This window comes from Amyelois transitella, chromosome Z (assembly GCF_032362555.1).
Source record: "Amyelois transitella isolate CPQ chromosome Z, ilAmyTran1.1, whole genome shotgun sequence".
NCBI lineage: Eukaryota > Metazoa > Arthropoda > Insecta > Lepidoptera > Pyralidae > Amyelois > Amyelois transitella.
This window is the reverse complement of record NC_083535.1, coordinates 5,559,219-5,584,504: the sequence shown is the minus strand read 5'-3', so window position 1 is coordinate 5,584,504 and position 25,286 is coordinate 5,559,219. Positions and strand designations below refer to the sequence as shown.

The following is a 25,286-nucleotide window of genomic DNA, read 5'->3' as shown; positions in this document are numbered from 1 at the left end:
CGTTGCGTAATTTTAAAGATTTAAGCATACAGACAAACAGACTAAAATAGCGACTTTGTTTTATATTATGTAGTGAAGAAAATGAATGACTGACATATTAATGCGCAGGTTAAACCACTTAGCCGGTTTAAGTAAATTAATATGTAATTCGTTAAGTGTTCTAGGGACTAATAGGGATTTTCCCGGAATTTAAGCGGGAATGGGAATTATGGTTATTTTATTATTACGCGGAGGGAGCCGCGATCATTCTCTAGTATCAACATTGAATAATATACTATAAAATGAGAAAATTGTTGTATGAGACTTGCACCGAGGACAAGTAATTTAAGGCATCTCAATTTAGTTAGTTTTAACATTTTCAAAAATTCGCTATTTTTCTTGACACTAATTTCAATAAATAATATTAAATAATTGTTACAAGACCGAATATGTTTTTATCGAATAAATTCGGTTTTTGTACAGTGGGCATCATTATTTATCAAATGATGTGATGAATGCTAAGCGGTGGGCGGGGTGCGTATGCGCTTTTTGCTCTTTTGCTCGTGGCAAGGCAAACTGACCGTCAGCTAGCAACGGTGCCGGGGCATACCGGCCTTTATTGAGTTTTATTTATTCTGTTCCTCATTCTCTCCAGATGCGATCGCCGATCGCTGTGCGCAGTGCATCCCTGTTTCGACAACAAAATAATGTTATCGTGTTCATTTGAAGACTTCTGTAATTATTCAAAAAGAGAAGTTTTAACGTAATCGTGATTTGTTATGTTTTGTGGTCAAGTGTTGATTGTAACCATTTAAATATTGTTTAAAGTATTTAGTTAAATTTTGTGTACAAAATAGTTCTTATTTTGAATTGACTAACTTCGTTTACATTATGAATTATATTGGAATTCATTTATTAATATTAAACGTTATTTATTCCGTGACGGGAGGAACACCGGAAATAAAGGTGATTGCATTTTTTATATTATACTGGCTGTATCGATATAAATATTTTAACTGATTATTTAATATAGATAAAGTAAAAATTTCAATGCCTCATTTTTTTAAAATAACTTGATAATTACAGAAACTAATTTTCTAAGAAGTTTTTATTAAACAAATTTATTTAGTCGCTTCACTTTGCTGGTATCTTCTCAAGCAGATACCTACCTACCTACTCATTCACAATTTTATAAAATTTCGGAAGCTACCTAGATAGGTAGGTACTCTCCAAGTAATAGTTGAATCAGTAACATTGATTCTTACACAGTTAGCCGAGCTTGCTGCAAAATTTACCATAATGCGAGACGAGAGCAATATTTATCTATAGATAAATAATTCTATATTTACCTACCTACTACCTAATTCACAATAATACTTAAGCGAAGGCAACTACATAGTTAATCCATATTTATTTCGCAAAACACCTTGATGATTGGTCAGTACCTACTTTATTAACGAAAATAATTTCCATTACAGCCACAATCAAAATAGGCAAAATTAAAAAATTCTACTTCTCGTTTTTCGAGTTAATATACCCAGATAATAAACTTAACTAGATTTTTTTTTAAATTAAATATCTGGAACATGGTAGAAACATAAGTAGAACCACAAGGGCGGTGGTGCGCCCAAACGCCATTAGGCGGGTAAGGTAGGTAGGTAGGTACATTCGCAAGAAAGACAACTGATACCTAACCTAACCTGTATCGATAGTGTAAAGGTCTACTTACATGACGGGAACTGTAATTTACTTTGTCGTCCATAAACAATATAGCTGTATTTAACATTCACTTTAAATAAATAAATCTATTTACAAAAAGGAAACGGTACCTAAACGTCCAAAACAGGAACTAACTAACTTACCCGGTTTGTAATATTACCTACCTGTAAATTTAAGAGGCAACATTTTTATTTGTGACGACCTATACAGTAAACCGAAACCGGCGAGCTGGCATGAAGAGAGTATGAATGTGGACGAAGCGAAGGAAGAATGCAGAGATCGTGGCAAGTAGAAAGATGTAGTCTCTGCCTACACCTCCGGGAAAAATGCGTAATTTTATGTTATGTTTTACACAGTAAATAATTCATATCTGTAGTATGAAAAGAAAATCTATTGGACTTGCATTAAATAAGAACATGTCCATGTTCATTTCATTATACAAATAGTTTTGTTCATTTTGAATTGATAGCACGTGGTTCATGTTCCTAAAAATGATGTAGGTAGGTAGTAAATAACTGCAGTCTCAAATTGGAGAAACATTATTAAAGAACACATTGATTATAAACATTATAAAGTATATACAAATTATAATTACTTTCAAGCCATTTTGTAATCAGTTAATAGATGCCTTTACCTACCTATGTAGTGGTATTCAAATATTTCCACTATTTCAGAGATGCGCTTGTGCTCATGGTAAATGATGAATTAAGTTGTCATTTTCGAATGAACTGGTTCAAATAAATTAAAAGAAATTGGCACCAAATGCCACATTCATTCACTCGCCATGACGGTGTATTGAATTCAAATGAGTGCTTATAGCACAATTGAACTCGTTTATAAGGAAAAATAGACATAACCATAAAATTTGAAGTCGTCTTGAGTACGCAATCCTTATTGTTCATGGAATAGACGGAATAAATCCATATTGTCCGTGTAAATATATGGTAGCTAGCCTACTAAACTATACCTACAAGCTGAGCTGTAATTTCAATGTTACTCATATGAATCTAAATAGGTAATTGTAATTACTAAATTCATCCACTCGTAAATTGTAATACAAAATCAGATACGGTGAGCATTAACTAACCTTATTAAAATAAGGTCATGCTTGTGTAGTAATCTGATTTAACCTTATCTACAAAACCATTGTAATTATTTCAAAAGAAATCCATAGGTACGTTACGGTGTCCTTTGAATCACTCACACATATTTCATATCCTTATAGGACCTTAAGGGGTCGACGAAGTCAGTAGTCACAAGACTCGAAGGCAACGTTTAGCTGAATTTGACGGAATTGAGAATCAAAGTTTGTTTCACTTTCGCTTCATGAGCTTTTACAATCTGCACGAAATACAGCTCTCATATGCGTTTAATGTCTTCATTACCGGTTTAACATTGATTCCTTGAATAAAGTATTTTTTAACTAGTTAAATAACTATTTTCGATTTTACTTGCTACTGTTCTAATATATTTTTGCCTCTACAGACGAATACCCAAAACGACGCATGTTTTGCACGAGCAGCATCTTGCGAGGCAGCCCCTTCGAATGCCCGACGATCCGTATGCGGCACGGATGGGCGAACCTACTCTTCGAGGTGTCATCTCTTGAAGGCACAATGCTCCGGTGCGCCAGTCGCCTTTGCACATAAAGGCCAATGCATTGGTTAGTATAATGTTTCAATATTACTTTGCTTTACTTACATTAATTTACTACTTTAATAAATAAATATAATAAATACATACGGGACAAATTACACTGATTGAGTTAGCCTCGAAGTAAGTTCGAGACTTGTGTTACGAGATACTAACTCAACGATACTATATTTTATAATAAATACTTATATAGATAAACATCCAAGACCCAGGCCAATCAGAAAAAGATCTCTTCTCATCATGCCCTGGCCGGGATTCGAACCCGGGACCTCCGATGTCACAGACAAGCGTACCACCGCTGCGCCACAGAGGCCGTCAATGTACAAATAAATGTCCACAACTAGCTTAAATAAGTAATCATCATCAAAAAAAGTATTTAATTGAGTCACAGAGGTGACAGACTGAGATTAGGAACGTGATTACCAAAAACCGTTATGATGAGTTAACCGAAGCAAAAAACTGATTATTTATTTAGTCGATTAGTCAATGGGCTTTCTAGATTGACAAGTCACACCCCTATCATAAACAAACAAATTCGTACAATATTTTTTTTATAAAAAAATGCAAAATGCTGGTACATATTTTTAATTTAATTTCCTTCGTCAACGTTATGATTTATTAATTATCTTTGATCTTTGACAATTTAGAATATCGACTTAGTTATAAATAATTAAGTTTGAAAACCATACAACAACAGACAATAAAGTTGTCAAATTATCACTTAAAAATAAAATCAAATCGTCCGACTTAAAGAATGTACCTACCTAGTTTGTAGGTAAAATTTAGGTACCTACTGGCAAGATGTCTGTTATTCTTATTTATTTATTTTCGATATAACAACGACATCGAGATACATAGGTACCTACCAACAAGACGACGACAACCGTAAAAAAGAATTATGATAACACCTCAGTGAATGGTGAATGAAGTGATGAAAATTAGGTAGATAAATAACATAGGTAAGTTTTATTATCTACAAATTATCCAAGAGGATCACTGAAGAAAGTGACCGAAGAAAATTCCTTCCTGCTTACTTTGTCACCCCCAGTTGTGCCTTTATTATGGACAGATCAGTTTAAACCAGACACTTATCTTTATCTTGAATAGATTATGCAACTACCATGCATTTACCTACATTGTAAAATTGAATGCAAAGCTAACATTTCTTCCAAAATAATCACTTTCCTTCAGAGGGCCAGTCATCATGCCTGATTGCGTTGCGTTATGCGATGAGTGCGCGCACCGGGCGCCGCGCGACTTTTGTACCGCGATGTCGCGCTGACGGCACGTATGCGCCGGTGCAGTGCGCAGCCGCCGGCACCGCTGCGGGATGCTGGTGCGTCACGCCCGAAGGCAAGACCTTGCCGGACACCGCCGTGAGGAACGGAAGACCAGATTGCACTAGGACTGGTGAGAACATTACTATACCTATACTTGTATACTCGCTGTAATCATTAAGATGACATTCAGCTTAGATGAGGTGGTTGTTTTTGAAAGACTCTTTTTCTCAAATTAAAAAACTGTAACTGTATTATATTTCCGGAAACTGTAGAAGAAGGAAGATTACTATTGGAATTGTGTAATAATTCTACTCCTTGTTTTTCTTAATAAGAGTTCAATGGAAATAATTTCGTTCATCATTTCCCCAAAAAGGTTACCAATCTATTATTCAGAATCATACATAGTTACACCCACTTTAATGCATTACCCGGATTCAAAACATCTGCTTTGGCTAATAGCTGTCTGTAAATATATTGGAAATAGTTCAGTCATGTCTTGTAAACAATTGCCCAGACGAAAGGCAGTGTTTATATTTTAGAGGAGTCAAGATTCACGTCGTTAATCAATATCGTTTTAAATCGAAACTGTTCCAACCAGAAACCGGTTAATGTTCTATAACAGCCATAAGAGTGGTTCTTCCGTTTCGTCCTAATCGCCATTCCAGGTCAAAAGTCGTTATGAATATTGTAATTAACCGTATTTTTTTTATTGAATAAGGTAGGACGTACTTTTATCTTAAATGTCCATCATATATATCAGGTTTAAACCTCATAACAAAAAAAATTTTAGAACAAAAACATGTATTTTTTTCATTCCTCTCCTTGTTCAAATGGACCCTCAGAACGTTGTGACACACTTTTGTTGACTTTCCTAGGAGAAAAGTACATATTTTTTTTCTTATATACTAATGTATTCACTGACTATTATAAACCTGCAATACAGTATTTTTTATAAGTGTTTAATATAGAAAGAATTGTCTTCAAAGTTTTGTCAACCCAAAAACTACATTGCCTTCCACAAAAATATAACATTAAAATTTTTATGCACGTACAATACTATCTATTTCTTGCCAAACAAAAGACGCTCCCGCGCACCTCAGGCTGTCGATACAAGTCGTCAAGAGAGGTCGCACGTTGCCCGGACAAAATATTTTTAGGATTTAATTTCTGAAAACAGCGTTTGTCACGAGTAAGTAAACATTACCTTCCGTAGTTTTTGTATGTGAGTGTAGACGTAAAAAAATAATTTCAACTTTTGGTAATTAGCATACTGTAGGGTCTCGTTATCAATTAATTATGAATATCTAGCCTTTATTAATTCATGAGTAAATTCAGGAAATCTGCTCAAACTTCATTTCTTTCCGTATAATTCCCTTCCGTTCCCTCCAATTTTTTAAAGGAGGGTAATGAATCACTTTGGATTGTAATGATTTTTTTTAAATATAAAATTAATATGTACCTACCTATGTCTCTTTGTTATTTTTTTCCTATTATTTTGATTATATCGAATTATAACTTGTGTAAGTATATGTCAGTATTATTGAACTAACTTAAAATTAAATCTGTACATTTTGTAACCTACCTAAGTACTTAGGTAGGCTTCGAAAGAAGACAGACAGCTGTCTGTTCGCAATAAACTGAAAAACTACTGAATGAACGGAATAGGTAGGTACCTAATTAATAAAGAAGGTTTCGTGAAATATTCGGTTATTTTGCTTAGTTTTGTTTTTTAGATACATCTGCAATAATGTCGAAGCCGAAGAAACTGGCAACTAAAGGAAAAAAAATAGCTAAAGACAGATTGCGAAAGAAGGTAAAATAAGCAGAAATCAAGGCGGATCCTGAAAAATACAAATTAGAGAAGGAGAAACAAAAGAGGAAATTCCTTGTAAAAAAAGAAAAGAAACAAGTCCTAAGTATAACAGAGATGACGGCACGACAAAAGAGGGAGCAAAGGCGAAGATGGCGAAAAAACTCCAAAAAATATTTAAATAAGGTGAAAGAGCAGAAAATATTGCAAATAATTATAATAGACAACTCTCCGCCCAGTAATAAAACTGAGGAATTTATAAACATCCAGAACCTACAATACACGACCCTCTTATGTTACAAGAAGAATCCACATCAAGCCAAAGTACATCGAAGTCACATTTAGTGCATCAAAAAACTAGTATTTCAAGCGCAATGAGAAAATTGCGATACATATCTAAAAAAGCAATAACAATCTTACAGAATGAATTTGATAAACTAAAAAAATGAGAAAGCACTTTTAAGAAGACATTTATTTATGGAGCAGATGTTACAAAAAGATAAGATTCAAGAAAAGAAAGTAGATGAAATCATAAAAAACATAAATAATGAGAAGGTACAAGAAGTGATAAAGAAGCTTTTGTTGAATGAAACAGTTTGTCGAGGAGTATCAGAAAAACACAAAAGCCTTCCAAAAAAGAGGAAAGAGGAGCTTTTGCTGGATATAATTGATAATTCGAGGCTCAAAAAGTATGGGATATTGTCAAATATTACTTTTGCTATGAGAAATTAACTGAAAAATTCGAGATAATAAAACTGCGAAACTAAAACAAAGTGTTGAAAATTTTCTACAAGAAGATGAAAACAGTCAAATGGCGCCAGGAAAAAACGAATTTATTAAAAAAGGTGCATTAAAAAAACAAAAAAGATATTTAACCGATAATATGAAAAATTTACATGCGAAGTTTTGTAAGAAATGGGGCCATATACATTACTCAGTATTCTGCAAATATAGACCATTCTGGATAATTCAACCTTCATCAAAAAGGGACACGTGCCAATGAAAGCTGCACTCTAACATTGAACTTATTATTAAATTTTTAAAGAAAGCTAATATAATCACAGAAAATTCTTTATCTGAGGTTTTGAACAATTTATGTTGTAGTGTGTACCTACGAAAGAAATTGTTTAGAGAGAAAGTGCAAAATCTGCAAAAATAAAGTCACGACGTACCAGGAATTTGACAATCGGAAAACTATTATTTATCATGAATGGATTTTTGAGAAGCAAGACCACGTAGGAAAAGTTGAAAAAAAACAAGAGTGTTACATTAAAAAAGAAAAAGGAAGATTTACCACCTAATGTCATTATGAAGTTCGAAACTCTACTGGCAGTTTTCTTCAAGCGGGTTTTAAATATAACAATGCAATATTCCGCTATTAAGAATCTGCAACGTGATTTATCTCCTAGTGAAGTCATATGCCATATAGACTTCAGCGAAAATTATTTATTAAAATATAAAGAAGAAATACAAAGTTTTCATTTCGGTGGAAGCCGCCAACAAATCTCTTTGCATACAGGAGTATTATATTTTTATGATCAGGAAACCAAAGTAGTAATTCATAAATCTTTTTGTACAATAAGCGAAAATATAATGCACGATGCTTCTGCTATATGGGCACACTTACAACCAGTTTTGAACATGGCCCAAGAGTTAGTCCCAATTATATCGGTAAAATTTTAAATAGAATGCAAAGTTTTCTAGAGTATAATTTAAGGAGAGGTCAGGGCAAGTCTAAGAAATTTGGATGGCTGCTAACTTTACTAATTTAATTCTTGAGAGTTCCTACTTATTGTTAACTAATCCGTTACATTTTATTAACATTTTTAATGTATGGGAATGAAAGTTGGGTATGGCAAAAGTAGCACGAAAGCAGAATAAATGCAGTGGAAATTAGAGCGTTAAGGAGTATGATAGGTGGAAATTGAGTGAACGGAAAAGGAACAGCGTGATAAAGCAATGTTGTGATGTGAAAGAAGATGTAGTTACAGGAATAGAAAAGGGTAAGATGATTTGGTCATGAGGAGAGAGAGAGATCATTCTGATTATTCATTACTTTCCATACGAAATCATTACACTCCCGTCATATTTAATTTTATTTCATTACCTTCCAAATTCAATCATTAACTTCCGTACTTATTTCATTACCTTCCGTGGGTTCATTACATTCCAGCTATTTTCTTGACAATGAAAGCTTTTTCATGAAGGCCTTTACTGATAATCTATACTTGAAAGGTACCCGAATGATTATATGTAACTGTTTTAAAAAATCGATTAAAAAAAAAACTTTCTTCAAAATCGTTGAGATTTGAACGAAACGGAAGAATCACTCATAACCAAAATTACCATCTGCGAAGTATTGTTATTCATTTAAATTGTTTGGCGTTGGCACTGATAAGTTTAATTGAAAATAGCAGCCAGGGCAGATGTTTACGGTCCCTGGACAGACTGACAACACGATTGTCCACGTAGCAGCGTGCGTGCGGGCGGGATTTCGTCCTTAGTCCGCAGGAAAATCAGAGGAAGGCTCCATTCTTACGATCCCTGGAAACCAATGGCATACAATTTGGTGCCAATGTGCAGATTATAAATATTTTTATACAATGTCACACACGCAATGTCACGCAATTGATTCGGTGTACGTATACTTTTACTACCTACCTATATTTGTTCCGTGTCATATAAACGAGGCACCAGCTTGTCGGGCACAACGGTACAAGTACCTAATGTGAACTATAGGAAAAAACCAGACTGGCTGTTAGCCCGGATGGAACATTCCGAAGTCTGACATAGCCCTTATATATATACGGGACAATATATACAAGATAAATTACACAGATTGAGTTAGCCTCGATGTAAGTTCGAGACTTGTGTTACGAGATACTAACTCAACGATACTATATTTAATAATAAATACTTATATAGATAAACATCCAAGACCCAGGCCAATCTGAGAAAATCCGTTTCTCATCATACCCTGGCCGGGATTCGAACCCGGGACCTCCGGTGTCACAGACAAGCGCACTACCGCTGCGCCACAGAGGCCGTCAAAACATATTGTAATACCTTATACCTATTATTTTCTGTTGGGCGACTGGTATAAAACGTAAAGTACAATAATGACATTTTTGAGTTACGTATATTAAGTCTGAACTCTAATTGATACCCTTGTGATTGAGGGAAAACAGCGAGAGGTATTGCTTAGTACATGAAGTGAAATGATGAGTTATTTTGTCGGTCTTATTGGGAAAACATTTACCCACGACCGCGTTGACTTCGACTAAAACGCTGGGGCAAGTGAAATGTATAGGTTGACCCACTTACCATGCACCTACTATATGCGCCGTATTTATATTTTCATAAAAACTTTACAAGAAAAGTGAGATGAGGACAACTGCTGACTAAATAATGTTCTGCTTTGTATCCCAGTTATATTGGAGACAAGTGGATGGCATAAGATCTTCATAAAATACGCTCTTTGCCTCATGAGGAGGTTATCTCTAAGCCTTGCTTTTGCATTTGTGTAGTATTGAAATATACAATTGTTAACCCTAATCCCTGAATAGAAAGGTTTACGAGTATTTACCTCCACCGGTTCACAGATGACAGTATATTCATTCTTCCAGCCATTCGCAATTTCCCTTTGTTTGTAATAACAAACTTTACTGATTTCAATGTTACTGAAGTATCAAAATATTTTGCAATCTCATAACGACGAAAAAATAAACAAGTTGGATTAATGTTGTTTTCGTACGTGTACGTGTTGTAGTTACTTTTGTATTTTTCGCAAACAAATCGAGGTACTTTCCATATTGAACCAGAATTACACGCGTAAGTGGTGTAAATATGTGATCAAAGTGCGACTGTGCGTTCGATGTTCGATAGTACAATAAATTAATTGAGAGAAACACGCACTAATACTACTCGTACTAACAGTGTAAAGGCACTTGCGTTGCGACGAAACGAATCTTGCGCGTTGCGCACGTTTCCACTTTTCCACACTAAGCTCTGTGCTTATAAGTACTTACCTGGTAAATATATCCATATATTAATGGTTAATATCGTCGAGAAATCATCGTTTTGTTCCTACTATGTATCATAGAACAAAAAGTACAATGCACACTGTACACATTTATAAGGTTAATACTTGCTGCCACATTTTGTTCGAGCTTTCTACGGTTGTTGTATTGTTTATGGTCCTTCGTTTTAGTACCAGGTCGGATTGGGTGCCAGGTGCTGGCATGTATGTAATCACAAAGGGGGTCAGGGGCCCGAGGAGGCGGAAGACAGCAATCCCAACTTGTTTACCAGTCAGGTACTTCAAACTGAATATCAGATGACATTGATAAGGCCACCTTCTGCGTAACATAGTTGAAATGATTGCATCTACGTAACAAAAGGGGTAAATTATTTTTGTAACCGGCTCGTGTAGTGTTACAATATAAGGAAAATGGGAACAAAAAGGTTTTCATTCTTTAAAAAACAATTGTCGAATGGTTGGTGAAGTGAGATTCTTAATTCGAGAAAAATCCTGACTTTTTTCTCTTGAAGACCGCAGGACTGATCTGGCGACTCTCCTTATACAGAATTACAGAATGGCGGGCCGAAGTTTATCTAAGAAGTTTATCTAGCCCCGAAAACTATAAAAGAGTTTAAGGGCGGTTATTTAACAATACTTACTAATGTATTGACTACAAAACAAATGAACAAAGATGCTTCAAAAGCGCACTTATCGCTAAAGCAATCTCTTCTAGTCAACTTTTGGGTGATAGCTATTCTAGATGTTTTACCATTATTTTATAATTATTAGAGACTCTCACAAAACTTTGTTATTTCGGTTGGCAGTTAGGTTGCAAAGTCCATTACTAAATTGTACTAAATATAAAATTCTGTTATCATGGTAGTTAAACTGGCAGTTGCTTAAAATATGAATTGAGTTCAAGCATCAAGTAGGCAAGAATTGCGCACCTCAGTACCCTTCAGACAAAGGGCCAACGGGCCGACCTACGCAGGGCATTACCCGACGTGGCCTAATAGTCTGCTTCCTTGTCGCCCGATGCTTACGACCTCCGTTCCATTCGGGAGACCAAATGACAATGTGTGCTATAACAGCAATAGATGACATCACGTTTAATGCTATCAAATAGTTCAGCAATACAAAATGCAGGGTACAAAATCAGGAAATACTTTTGAGATGATGAATAATAATAATGCATTTGTTTCAAAGCGAAATAGATATGGAGATCCTCGATGGTTATCTTTAACATTCTAAAAAAGTTTATTCATCACCGATGTCGTTAAAAGATTTTTAAATGAGAAATAAAAGAAGAGTTAATTGAAAACCCTAAATTATGAGCGACCTGTCTGCGAGTCGCATTCGGATTTCGGTGTCCTCTATAAATCCAAAATATTTGCATGTCCCGATAGAATTAAGTGCAAAATCAAGTCAAAACCAGAGGCCGAAATACATTGAGTCACGGCATGTTTTTACCTGAGTTTATTTTTACAACAAAAATAAATAACATTCGATCTACACTTTCAGTTAAATTTGATCTTTCTGACTCATGTTATACAGGCGGATTACTATCCTATATACAGTGTGCGCTGTCTAGACGGTCGGCGAAATCAATCGAATTTATTTGGTGGACGACTGATTAAGTCCAATGATTAAGTACTTTTTTGTTATCTAATATGCAAAGCAACTAGCATGTCCTTCCGGTAAATCTTTTGCGGTCTCATTCTGCATTAATTGAATAACAATTATATTTATAACTAGTAATATCAAGTATCATAGATATTGCTGCAATTTATCCCCTTTTGTCGTTTGTACAAGAGAAATAGATAGGATTTTTATTCTGGTTATTATCTTTTGGACCTCCTTAAATTACGAAATTTTTGCACAGTGGTAATAAATAACACAAGTAGAACTTTTTATAATTTTTTCTGTAAGCCAAACAGCTGAACGTGGCCTTTCAGTCTTTTCAAGACTGTTAGCTATGTCTACCCCACAAGGGATATACACGTGATGATATGTATGTATAAAACAGAACAAAAGGTCTATTTTCCATATATTCTCATGCCAACTGAGCCCTTTAAAAAGTCTTGAGATCCTTGTCTTTTTGTAGTCGTCTTTTCACAAAAGTACTATGAAAAGACGACTACAGAAAGACAAAAATACAGTAAAAGCGGAGGGTGCAACTGGGAAGGGAACATACAAAGATAAGAGAGTACTTAGTACAGATGTGCACTGTATAAGTATAAAGTGATTCTACTCGTATCTGGGCAATCAATACATATAAGACAGTAAAAATGGAGCGTCTGTACATTAAACATTTTTCCAAAAAACTTATAAGGGGCGATTTAAGACAAGTAACAGAAACCAAAAAACAATTTCCGGAATTTTTGTCTGCCTGACTATACATTATAACTTAAGTATTAAACTAATTTTGGATTAAATGTAATTAGGAGCGATGTCAAAATTTGATATCGTCATAATCGGTCAAGGGAAAGTGTACTGCAAGCACTGCTCAAAACTTTTAAATTTAAATTGGATCCTATACCTACACATAAAACAGAATAAAGCAGTACCTATACATAAAAGTACCACTATCACTTTAGGTGTGTCTAAGGTTCCTAAGACCCTGTAATAGGCTGCGTCTTCTCTTTTTACAGACGTAAATGTGCGAGTAGGTACTTTTTACGTTATTATTTTCAGTTTTATATTGGATACTTTAGAAATAACAAGCCTATGATAGGTCTGGATAATTGTAGTTTTCATAGGTAATGCGAAAAGCGGCCTACACACGGGCAGTGCCGCAGGCAACAACTAGTATGTACTATACTGACGACGTTAGAAACAACCAATGAAATCTTGACCAGGGTCACCGACAGCAGTCGATAAGGAGAATTATTACCTATTAATTTCTGCAATCAAATATCTCATATAAGATACGTTTAAATATACAGAACAATCTTATTACCAATGGAATTTTTTGTTTTTGATCATGTATCGTCTTTAATCGTCTAGTTATTATCTCTCTCTCTAATCAAAAAGTATTTTTTAATGGAATTCCCACTTTCAAAGCCGTATCTCTAAAGTAAGTATGTACGTGATATTTTAAACTGGGTAAAGTTTTTTATCGACTGTGAACTTCAAAATATAATGTCTTGATAGTTTTCTATGCAATAGTTTAGTGCTTTTGACCTATATTTGTGGTGATTCACATAATAATAGGTTTTTTTATTGGTTTTCATTAATTTCATCTATTCAATGCTCTATTGGTCGAACTCTCAAACTACTAATCAGTACTTTTTTTTACGTACATTTCTTTCTATAAGTGTAGCAATGGTAAATTATTCATTCTTAAATTATTGTCGATTTTCTGAAATTATCCCAAAGTGAAAGTTGTTTATACTCAAGGGAATACAAAATTATTTTCCGAAAAATAAAAAGTCTCCGACTTTCACTCAAATAACTAAAGAACAGCGGAACCGATTTCTTTCAATGATCGATTTCTTAATTTACGGATTAAATCCTTTCATTTGATACCGCACTCCGGCATGTGAGTAGTTATGCAATTAACCTGATTTGCTTGTTTCAATTTACCCTCCTCACTTGAAAACCATTAAACTAATTCCCATAAAACATTAAAGTTTTAAGGACGGTCTAAAACCTATCACAACAACTTATGCATTCAATATAAAAAGCAGGTCCATATTTCATTTGCTGCAATGACACAGACAGATGCGTCAAACTTATAACACTCTTATTTTAGCCCGTGGTTAAAAATAATTCTGTTTATACGTACATAATATATTCTTAATACTGATCACGAATAGGCTTGATTTATGTTGCATCTGGCTTCTGGTCTAATGGCTTATCGTCTGTCCTGTCCTGATGCAGCTTTGTCTGTCTGTCGCAAACGATACCCAGCTGGCCATTAGCGACAGACGCCTAAGCCGGCAATTAAACATTTATTGCATTGATACTTGTATTGACCCCGATGCAAGAATGTTCTTAGTTACTGCCCTTTTTGCTGTTATGTAAAAGCTGTTGATACGAGTAGTAATTTATATAATATAATAATAATAATAATAAATTTCATGTTTCTGTATTCTATTTTTCAAATAGATAATATTGTGTACAATTGTTACCCTAAAATTAAACTGTTGCATCGTTTCTAAAAATAAAATGACTACTGACCGTGGCTTATTTGATATTAACCCTACAATTTTACGTAAGTTGTGGCGTCCATGACCCAAGTACATGAGAAATATTTTATACTTTATTGTATTTGCACACTAAAATCTTCTTAAGTGGTCAAACGATTATTCACGAGCTTCAATATCTCTAAGGTGAAATTATTAAATTAGTCGTCTGTTAGTTTCGTGCACCGGGCAGCACAGCGAGCACGCACAATAGATCGTTGCGAGCGTGAGCCGACCGGCTCGTATTTACGAGGTTTTCTCAGAATCCCACCGCGTCTCAGACTGCTCGACGCCGATCACAATGGTGTCCAGTTTTTTGCCCCAGCCGAAGCAAAGGAACCGGTGTTAGCCCATGAAACAGCGGAAAAAATTCTCCTCCCGCGTCCCTTTCGCCCGGCGATTCCTTTGATGTGCCCGTTTACCTGTGCCAGTTTTAATGAAGTCGTTAGCTTCAAGTATACCTTAATCTGATTTTCAGTCGATAACTGGTTATTGCTTTGTTGTTACGGTGTTGCAATGTATTTTAACGACCCATTTACATTATTTGGGTTAAGCTATTCGCAGAATGTTATCGAGGCAAATAATAAAACTTACAACATACAAAATATGTAAGTACCCCAACAAAACTTCGAAAATCCTAACCGAAAAGACCGAATTTTCAATGGACGTTATACAAAAACACTTATTGCCGCCAATAAAATAATACAGTTAGGTAGGTACTTATAGATTTTTTGAAAATGTAAAACGTTTGTGTGCCTTACTTAATTGTGACAGGTACCAATAGTAAGTGCACCACTATGCGTTAATTTCTAAAGTGTAGATCGCATAGCGATGGATAGATAGGATCATCTGCCAGACAACTAACCAAAATAACAGTTCTAATTACAAGTGGTGCGAAGCGGCAATAAATTGACACCTATAAAATAATCCTAGCGATCAATCGGCATCTATTACCGGTTTTTGTATCGGCTTATGGTGTGCATCACTCCATTTAGACCGGTTGTCCCCCCGCCCACGTCCTGCGCCCCGCTGGGGCACCACACATGTGAAAATTTATATCCACAGGAACCTGAATAATGCAATTTGTGTTAAAACATTCTCTGCACGCGAGCCATGATGAACGCAACCTTCATTTATCGCTAATTTGAAGTGTTATGTAACAACATGCTTCTCTATACCTAACATAGCTATCTATCCCTGGGTTAATGAGATTAGAAAAGAAAAAACGTTTAAAATTTATTGACAGTTTTTAATTTAAACTTATAGAATTAATTGGACAACTACACACTATGTGAAGGGAAATGTATTGTTTTATTTTGTTTTTTCTGCTCCTGAAGGGACATATTTTGAGTTAATTCTTCAACTGTTTAGACAAAAGCTCTAAAAGAAGTGTTTCAGAATACGGCGTTTTTATGTTGATGATGTTGAAAAAGTTACATAAGTAAAAGTACTTTTTAAATAATCAGTTCAGACAAACAGAGCTTTCGACTTCTTTTATGGTGGAGCAGCCATTGTTTTGCCCTAAACTTTACTACGCACTAAACAAAATATTTTTGCCGACAGGTAAATCACATACGAGGCGCAGATCGTCAGTTCGTGACCAGCGGAATAAAAGAAGTAAGTACATATACTATTTGCTATACATATAAATATTTCAAATGGTGTTCATTTAGTAGTTTTATTTAGCCTACAACAAATGTCATTGTTATTAGGTTGCACCCGGCTGGATCGCGCGCAGTTCAATGCGAATCTAATCAAGATCTTCAGTGGGGAGTTTGATAGGGCTCGTCACGAGGGTGTCTCCACCGACCCCCGAGCCGTGGCCGACTGGAAGTTTCGAGAGCTGGACAGAGACAAGAGTGGCTCTCTTCAGAAGTCTGAGTACAGAGGGCTGCGGAGACTTATTAAAAAAGTAAGCATCACCACTGCTTTTATTTAGAACGTTTGTATAAAGGCTTTTTAGATTACGGTGCTGCTTAGCCGCCTCTGCAATATAAAAAGACTTGAAGGGAGACAGAAACAGGTGCTTACCTGCAAAGATGACAAAGAGGAACGTGAGTAAATACTGACATAAAGCTAAACATCCATATTCAGTTTTACCAAGAAATTAGGTGTTTTCACATTAACTTTATTTGACATTCACGACAAAAAAATATTTGGTCCGCTGTCTCATATCGGTGGTCCTACATCAGCCTCTCAGAGTTTAGCGTTGTCTCCAATTTCCCAATAATTTTCATTTTTTGTTTTTTTACTAGGTAGTTAAACCGAAGCGCTGCGCACGCGCATGGGCCCCCGGTTGTGATGGAGACGGCAACGGCGAGATCGCTAGGGCGGAGTGGACGGCATGCCTGCTCGCCACCCCGGAACCACCTGCACCGGACTGTGAGTATCTTTGTAAACCAATTGCCTTAGTAAGCCTGTTTCTAACCTATGACAGGTTTTGTGGTGGTCCTCGGCCAGGTCATGATGGAAAAATAACTTTTACATAAGTATTCATTATAAATGTGTTGGTCCCGACATTAATGTATGGGAGTGAAAGTTGGGTATGGCAAAAGAAGCACGAAAGCAGAATAAATGCAGTGGAAATGAGAGCGTTAAGGAGTATGTTGGGTGTGAAATTGAGTGACCGGATAAGGAACAGCGTGATAAGGGAATGTTGTGATGTGAAAGAAGATGTAGTTACAGGAATAGAAAAGGGTATGTTGAGATGGTTCGGTCATGTGGAGAGGATAAATGAAAACAGGTTGACTAAGCAGCTAACATGGAGGGTGTGGAGGGAAAGGTCGGAGTGGGAAGACCTAGACGAACGTATCTTGATCAAATTAAGGACGTCCTGGTAAAGGGTCAGGTCAAAAGTACCCGAAACCGCCGAGCTTGCATGAAAAGAGTTATGAATGTGGATGAAGCGAAGGAAATATGCAGAGATCGTGGCAAGTGGAAAGAGGTAGTCCTGCCTACCCCTCCGGGAAAGAGGCGTGATTTTATGTAGGTATGTATGTATGTACCTATTCATTATAAAATATAGTATCGTTGAGTTAATATCAAATTTACATGGAGGCTTACTCAATCTGTGTAATTTGTCCCGTATATAAGTATTTATTAATTTTTATTTTCCAAGACGAGCTGTTACGGCTATTGATCGAACAGTTATCAATCCGTTATTTTTTCATTTTATAGAAAATACCTAGTCCATTCGTCACGATTAGTCATACAACAAAAATGTAAGAATACAATCGAGTCTAACAAGTTTGACAAATAAAATTCTAACATTAGACACAAGAGAAAATAACGGTGTAGCCGATTTTAGGGTTCCGTGTAACTCCGATCAATGAAATTAAATCCCTACACTACATATATTATAATTGATTTTCTAAAAATGGTGGTACTTGCGTAAAATTTTTGTTCAAATCATATGCAATTTTATTCGCAACGTTTTAGGTAAACTTCTAAGATAAAAAAAAAATTTCTACCTGCGTCCTTGTTTCCTGAAAATTATGGTACAAATCAACACGTTGTAACGTGTATACAAATATCCTCATTTATGATATAAGTATTGGTACTGATTCTGTCCTGGTTTGGGAAAGAAAAAACAGTATGCTCCTCTTCATAAAAACTTGGTTGTCATGGCCTAGCAACCTGTCACTATATCATCCATCCATCCGTCTAAGCGTCGCCTTGGTTTCTTGTGGCTAATGGCTCAGCTTCCCCGTAAAGGATAAAGACGTGATTTGTCTATAAAAACATAGATATTTTTCCGAAAGATTATCTAGTGCAGAGTCGTCTTGGCTCTTTTATAATTTAATCACTTTCCGAATATCTGAATTTTACGACTTCGTTTAGCAGTCTCATTTGCATGGTAATCCAAATGTTAATTTATAAACGTATACGTATTTACAAACTAATGTCTTTTTGTACACACTATGTGTATAGGCCATTTATTTGCGTACCGTCATTATACTTTATGTAATGTAATCTATAATAATTTAATCTATATATGGATACATATTTTGTCAATTAAATAGTTAATTAGTATTTAACTGGATGTTGTGTAATATCAATATGTTTTATTACATTTATTTCTTTTATTTATGAACTAACGACTTTTTTATGAAACACTCAAGAGTTTGGCCAGTCGGTCAGTCAGTATAGTTTATCTATATTCACGTCGACTGTTGAAGGGAAGGTGATGTTCTTGGATATAAGCACTAAATTGATTCCGCTAGAATATTGTAGGTAGGTCCACTTGCTTGCATACAAATATCTTTCCAACTCACAACTACATAAAAAACACGCTTATTTTCAACAACTTACTAGTTAAAATCTTGCTTAAGCGTGTGCAAACATAATAATAATATATAGTCTCTCTTCGTTTCTTCATGTCGTTGAATGCAGACGACGACAGTGGACCCGAAGTGGAGCCCGATTACAACGAGGAGGAGACGCTCCCGGATCCTAGCGCAGGTAACACAAATGAATGAATTAATTAAAAGCCCACAGACACCGGGCGCAGGTCAGACGCAGCGGAGTTTGAAAGCGGGCCCGCACCAATCTGTAATACAAGTAACTCTTCAAAGTCGTCACACTGCGGCGCGGCGGCGAAGAATTTCTACTCTGAGTTTGGTTTGATCTGACCTGCATCTGGTGGGCTCAGGTCTAACTCACCTTATAATCAGTTACTATATATGGAAAGCATAAAATCGGATTTATAAAGGAGTATAGAAATTGTAAGTAGGTATTCGTCAATACACAAAATCCGATATTATTCCGAAGTCTATCATATAACAAGATATCAGTTCAATTAGATTGTAACCTGTAGATATTGTTTATTCTAGAATATCTCCTTCCATAATGCCAATTGCGAGGCATTAAAACTGTGCGATCTACTCGTATAAATTGTGTTTCACATTACGATTATAACTAGAAATATAAATTTCAGTTCTCCCTGGGATAATGAGAAACTCGTTTGCTCCGGACGGCCCCGACGCGGACTCTAGAAGGGAAGATGAAGCTAACGACTGCCTTACAGATAGACAAGCCGTTTTAGATGAACAGGTCTGATTATATCACCTTTATATTTATAACTAGCTTTCTATTGCAACTCTGCGGTGTTGTTTTGTTTACTGTACATGTTTTTCCCGCTCCTTTAGGAATTACCAAAAAGATAGCAAATGTCCTATACCAAGATTTTAATTCTAAATTTATATTAATTTTATAGAGAATACAAAACCTTTCGCATAATTCCTTTTTAAATAATAAGTTAGGATTGAGATAGTCTTCGCACCTTTGAACTTGCATCCTCCACTGCTATTCCTCGGGGCCCAGGATCCAAGGTCCTTCTGTCTACTTGTCCGGTCTTGGAATTCTCATTTTTAAGTTAATTGGCTCCTATTCCATGTTTTCGCTAGGATTTTATCGCCGTGCCCCTTCTACTTGGAGCCGGCAGCAACAGCAGTCAAGAGCAAAAGCTAGTTATGCCATATTTCATCGAAAACCATTCACCTGTACTACATGTGTTGATATGTGTGTCCAGCCACCTTTCTTTACCTTTACATAAACAAGAGAATGTTTTAAATTCTATGCACCCTCTGAAGTGTACTTTTCATTATTACATTCTTTGTAGCGTACAATAATGTTATTTAAACAAGTACCAAGCCCTTGATGTTGATTTAAATAATGCTTACTTTCTATTATGACTTAGAACTCAATTATCCAATAGGTACACTCTATAAATAATCTTAAAATCTCTCAATTCCATTTTCAGAAATAAGTAATAGGTACCTTATAAACCTTGTTACAAGGTTCTTATAACATCATTATTCACTACATATTATAAAGTCCGTCAATATTTTTTGTGTGTATGTATGTGCTAATCTCGAAAAGTTATGGACGGATTTTGTTCCTGTTTGAAATGTTGAAAGAGGGTTTTCTGAGGAAGGTTTATATCTATAAATGGTGCCGTGTCCCGTGCCAAGCCGGGGTAGAGCACAAAGATTCCTAAAGCTCTCAAGTTTTATTACATTTTAAACATTTTCTAGACCCCAAGGTTTATTTTCTATTATCAGGATATTACCAGTTAGTGCATCAATAAAAAATAAAGGTCAATTTCAGAAAGCTGGCGGCTCAGTTCTCTACGTGCCCGAGTGTACCGGAGATGGGCGGTATGCGCGCGCGCAGTGCTACCGTTCCACCGGGTACTGCTGGTGCGTCCACCAGGACACCGGGAAACCTATACCTGGATCTTCGGTCAAGGATGTGAAGCCTGACTGCGACTCCGCCCCACAGCATGCTAGTCCAATGAGAGGTGGATACTTATTTCACACTAGCTGTATGAGACTTATCATGCGTGCGGAAGTATATCATAGTCTTTATCAGATGTTTTTGCATGAATTGTAGGTACTTTATTATTGTCTAAGTATTTAAAAACTGTAGCTGTCAAACGTTTTATCAAAATCTAAAAGTTCCGGAGATTGGCGCGTACAAACAGAAATTCAATTTAAAAATTCTTATATTACTTTTGCTTAATCACACCCCAATGTATTTTTTCCTACAGTTTTATTATATTTATTATATACCTATGTGATTATTACTAGAGCCAGGCGAATATGAAAAATTATAAAATCGAAGATGCTGCTGCATCTTCTTGCACTGGCATTTTTTTCACTCCTATAAAATTATGTTATCACTTAAAATTAAACCAAGACATCAAATAAGCCCCCAATTTTATACAGCTGGAGAAATGGCGTTGATGATAAAAAAAAATTGTTAGTGCATTATTGGTTTGTGTATATTTATTTTGAATGCCTTTTAGCGAATTATCTGTACTGATGGTTAAGCAAAAGCGAATGAAAATATTTTGTTTTCATTTCCCATGTGTTATTAATAAGCATTAACAGTTATTACAGCACATAACAATAAAATTTTAATGGCAGGGTGCCCTGAAAATGTGAAGACCAAATTCCTAAGCGACTTGAGAAGTTTCTTCATCACTAAGATGACGAGCGCAACTAATGGCACGGGCCCTGGGTTCGTATATATTTTTTTTCCTTTTAATAATACAAAATTTTAACAACTCTACTTCTTTAAAATAAGCACAACTTAAAATAAACAATTAAAAAATTTGGAATGTATAAATATAAATTCTTTGGGAAGGATCTGCACAAAAACGAGAAAATTTAAGAGTGACCTTAAAATACGTATGCAAAATTCGTTACACACATATCATACAAATAATAGATTTAACCAAACATAAGTACTTACTACAAATAAAAATTAACTTTCGCCATCATCAAAATTGACAGAATCGAATCGTTGTTCAAGCAAAATAGGTAGACCTGTTTTTTTAATTAGAACAAATTATCACAATCCAGAGAAATGGTGAAGTGGGGCGCGTCGAACGAAGAACAAGCGGCCACTTGGACGTATGTGATGTTAGACAAGGACAAAAACAAAGCTTTAGAGCGGCGGGAGTGGAAGGGATTCCACCAGCTCATAGCAAACGTGGATCATCTCAGGAAGTGCGGGAGGAAACTGCCGCGATACTGTGATGTGAACCATGACACCAAGATCAGTATTACAGAATGGATGGCTTGTTTGGAGGTCGTGCAGGCTTCGCAGGGGCGCACTAGTAAGTATGAATTAATTATTTGCATTAGTGAGACTTGCTTTCCTGCCCCGTAGCACGGCATGCGCGACGCCGTTTTTGTCGTGCGAGAATCTACTCCTGTTCGCTTTTTATCAGGACGTGAGACGGGACATCGAGGTTTTTGTGCGATAAAAAAGGCGGCACGCGTGTCATGCTACGGGAGCTGGACATCAATTGAACTGTAACAATCCAAAAGGGATATGTCTTAGATAAACTTGCAGTAATGTTACATATCGACTTATATTTAGTCGCGTCATGATAAGTTTGAGCAATCGTGACGTACTTTAACCCATCTGACTCTGACATGACGTGAATAATACAAGTTATAGGTAGATCCTTACCATTCCTTCTGTAGATTGGGAGTAATCAAATATTTGGAGGAAGTTCATTTGTATAATAACTGTTTATGGAAAAATATTTCTTGTGCTTTGCCTGAAAGAGACGAGCAAAGAAATAATTCCTATAAACTTTTCATGGATTTGAATAAATGTTTTTTAATTCCCTTTTTTAATTTGCTGTTTTCTTCAGTCTTAACAAAGCCAGTCTCAGTTCTGGGCATGGCATCTGATAACTAAGCAATTTTTTTATCCTTTCAGCCGAAGCACCAAAGCCTCCATCAAACCCTAGGAGGAAGGGGCCAAACCCTTTGGAGTCGATACTCAAGCCTGATGATTAGTCATTAAAATAGATAAAGAAATCTGTTGGTGCCAGTGTTAAAAATTGGTGGGTAAAGTCAGAAGGGTATTAAGGGTATACTACTAAACATTTTTCATTAATCTTATAGCAGGAATACATTTTTCTTATAATTTTTTTATACAAACATATTTTTAATGGAAAATTATGTTAATTGAGTCGCTGAATATATAAAAAAACCTATCCTATACAAAAATAGGATATTTTTGTATAGGATAGGTTTTCACTCAATTCAAACATTGTACATACTTATATGATAATCTTCAAGGGGGAGACATATACTATATAAGGCTCAATTTACCATATACCCCTTTTGAAAACAATGGCATTTTATGTGTAAATTTTATTATAAAACAGTCACGCAGGCATCGTTTTTATCTTAGATAAGAATGAATAATTGTCTTTTTTTTTGGTAGCTAGGTAATAGGGAACTATGTGCCATGTAAAAAGTGACTAAGGGTGCTTATTCACTGCATATATGTAAGAACACTTTGAATAAGTGCTTGTTATTAATATTAGTGAGTGAGCTACATAGAATAATGAATAAGTACCTGGGTGAACGAGCGGTGCTTGGTGGACGTCACAAAAATCTTAAAAAACATACATACATAAAATCACGCCTCTTTCCCGGAGGGGTAGGCAGAGACTACCTCTTTCCACTTGCCACGATCCCTGCATACTTCCTTTGCTTCATCCACATTCATAACTCTCTTCATGCAAGCTCGGCGGTTTCGGGTACTTTTGACCTGACCCTTTACCAGGACGTCCTTAATTTGATCAAGATATGTTCGTCTAGGTCTTCCCACCCCGACCTTTCAGTCAACCTATTTTCATTCATCCTCTCCACATGACCGAACCATCTCAACATACCCTTTTCTATTCCTGTAACTACATCTTCTTTCATATCACAACATTCCCTTATCACGCTGTTCCTTATCCGGTCACTCAATTTCACACCCAACATACTCCTTAACGCTCTCATTTCCACTGCATTTATTCTGCTTTCGTGCTTCTTTTGCCATGCCCAACTTTCACTCCCATACATTAATGTCGGGAACAACACGGCCCAGTGCAGCCAGTCGAGCCTTTTTGGATAGTTTCTGACTGCTCATAAAGGCATGCAAAGCTCCATTCACCATGTTCCCCGCGTTCACTCTCCTTTCAATATCACTATCACACTTGCCATCTGATGTAAACTTTGATCCTAGATATACAAACTCTTTCACTTGCTCAACTTTTTCTCCTCCAATCAAAATATTACATGCTGTCATTTCTTTCTCCATCTTAAAAAAATGGTAAAAAAAAACTGTTGCCAGGGATCGAACGCAGACACATTCGACTTTAATGCCGAATTTACCTGGGTTCCCGTGGCCGTGGTTGCCGCGCTGAGATGGGAAAGTGCCCTTAGAGAACTAGCTAGTTCTGTTGACTAAAGAAATCTTTCTTGTATGTTTTTATAATGAACTTCTATATAAATTGACATGTGACGTTAATGTATTTAAAAAAATATTAAAAAAATACAATATATATTTATGTATATTAATAAATCTGTGAAGTAACCTTCACAAAACCTTAAATTTCTGACAAAGTGAGATTTATAACTTATTTTTAATTATGTATTCCTTTGGCAGTATTATGAACCTGCTGCATATTATATAGAAAATTCGGAAAAAAAATAAATCAATAACATGTAGAATAATAATGCTCTATCGTTGCAAAACATAATATTTACTCGAATCATTATGGTATCTGTTAACTAACAGTATTGTCTATATTAAGGATATTTTGTTTGTATTGTCGTGTATATTAAATAAGTATATAATTTTATGATGTATAATAATCAAGTAAAAAATAGGAGTTTTAAATACGATTTCCTTAATTCCTTCTTAAATATTGGATACCAATCGATAGGTAGAAGGTTGTTTGTTCTATTTATACGTTAAAATAATAGTAGCAACAGCGTATGTGTGTACTGGAAAACATTACTACTATTCTCATCTTGGACCGACTAGACAGGACAGTGGTTTACGGGCAAAAGGTCCTTGGAACCATCACCAGCAGAGTGGGGTTTTCTAGGATCAGTTATACAAACCCGCATGAGGCGGTTTTGCCCTAAAAATTCTTAATTATAAATGATTTAGTGTTTATTTTATAAGACTAAAACTATTTATAATGTAGTTAGTGTCAAAATGTAAGGACTATGTGATATTTCTCATTATTATTTTTGATTAATAAATAATTTAATTGAAACAATCTACTTTCATTGCCATAATCGTTACTCAATAGTGAATCATGTTTTCTG

The 25,286-nt window shown here is 35.6% G+C and overlaps 1 protein-coding gene across 1 annotated transcript; it reads left to right on the top strand.

Moving 5' to 3' along the window:
- The first annotated feature begins 527 nt into the window (after positions 1-527).
- Positions 528-25,252, top strand: LOC106133839 (SPARC-related modular calcium-binding protein 1). Its single transcript, XM_013333677.2, has 12 exons — positions 528-945; positions 3,184-3,361; positions 4,543-4,761; positions 16,213-16,266; positions 16,362-16,561; positions 16,905-17,031; positions 19,042-19,110; positions 19,586-19,701; positions 20,758-20,950; positions 21,579-21,672; positions 22,017-22,273; positions 22,888-25,252. The coding sequence occupies exons 1-12, from the start codon at positions 871-873 to the stop codon at positions 22,965-22,967; spliced, it is 1,662 nt and encodes a 553-aa protein (XP_013189131.1). The 5' UTR covers positions 528-870; the 3' UTR covers positions 22,968-25,252.
- Positions 25,253-25,286: the final 34 nt, after the last annotated feature.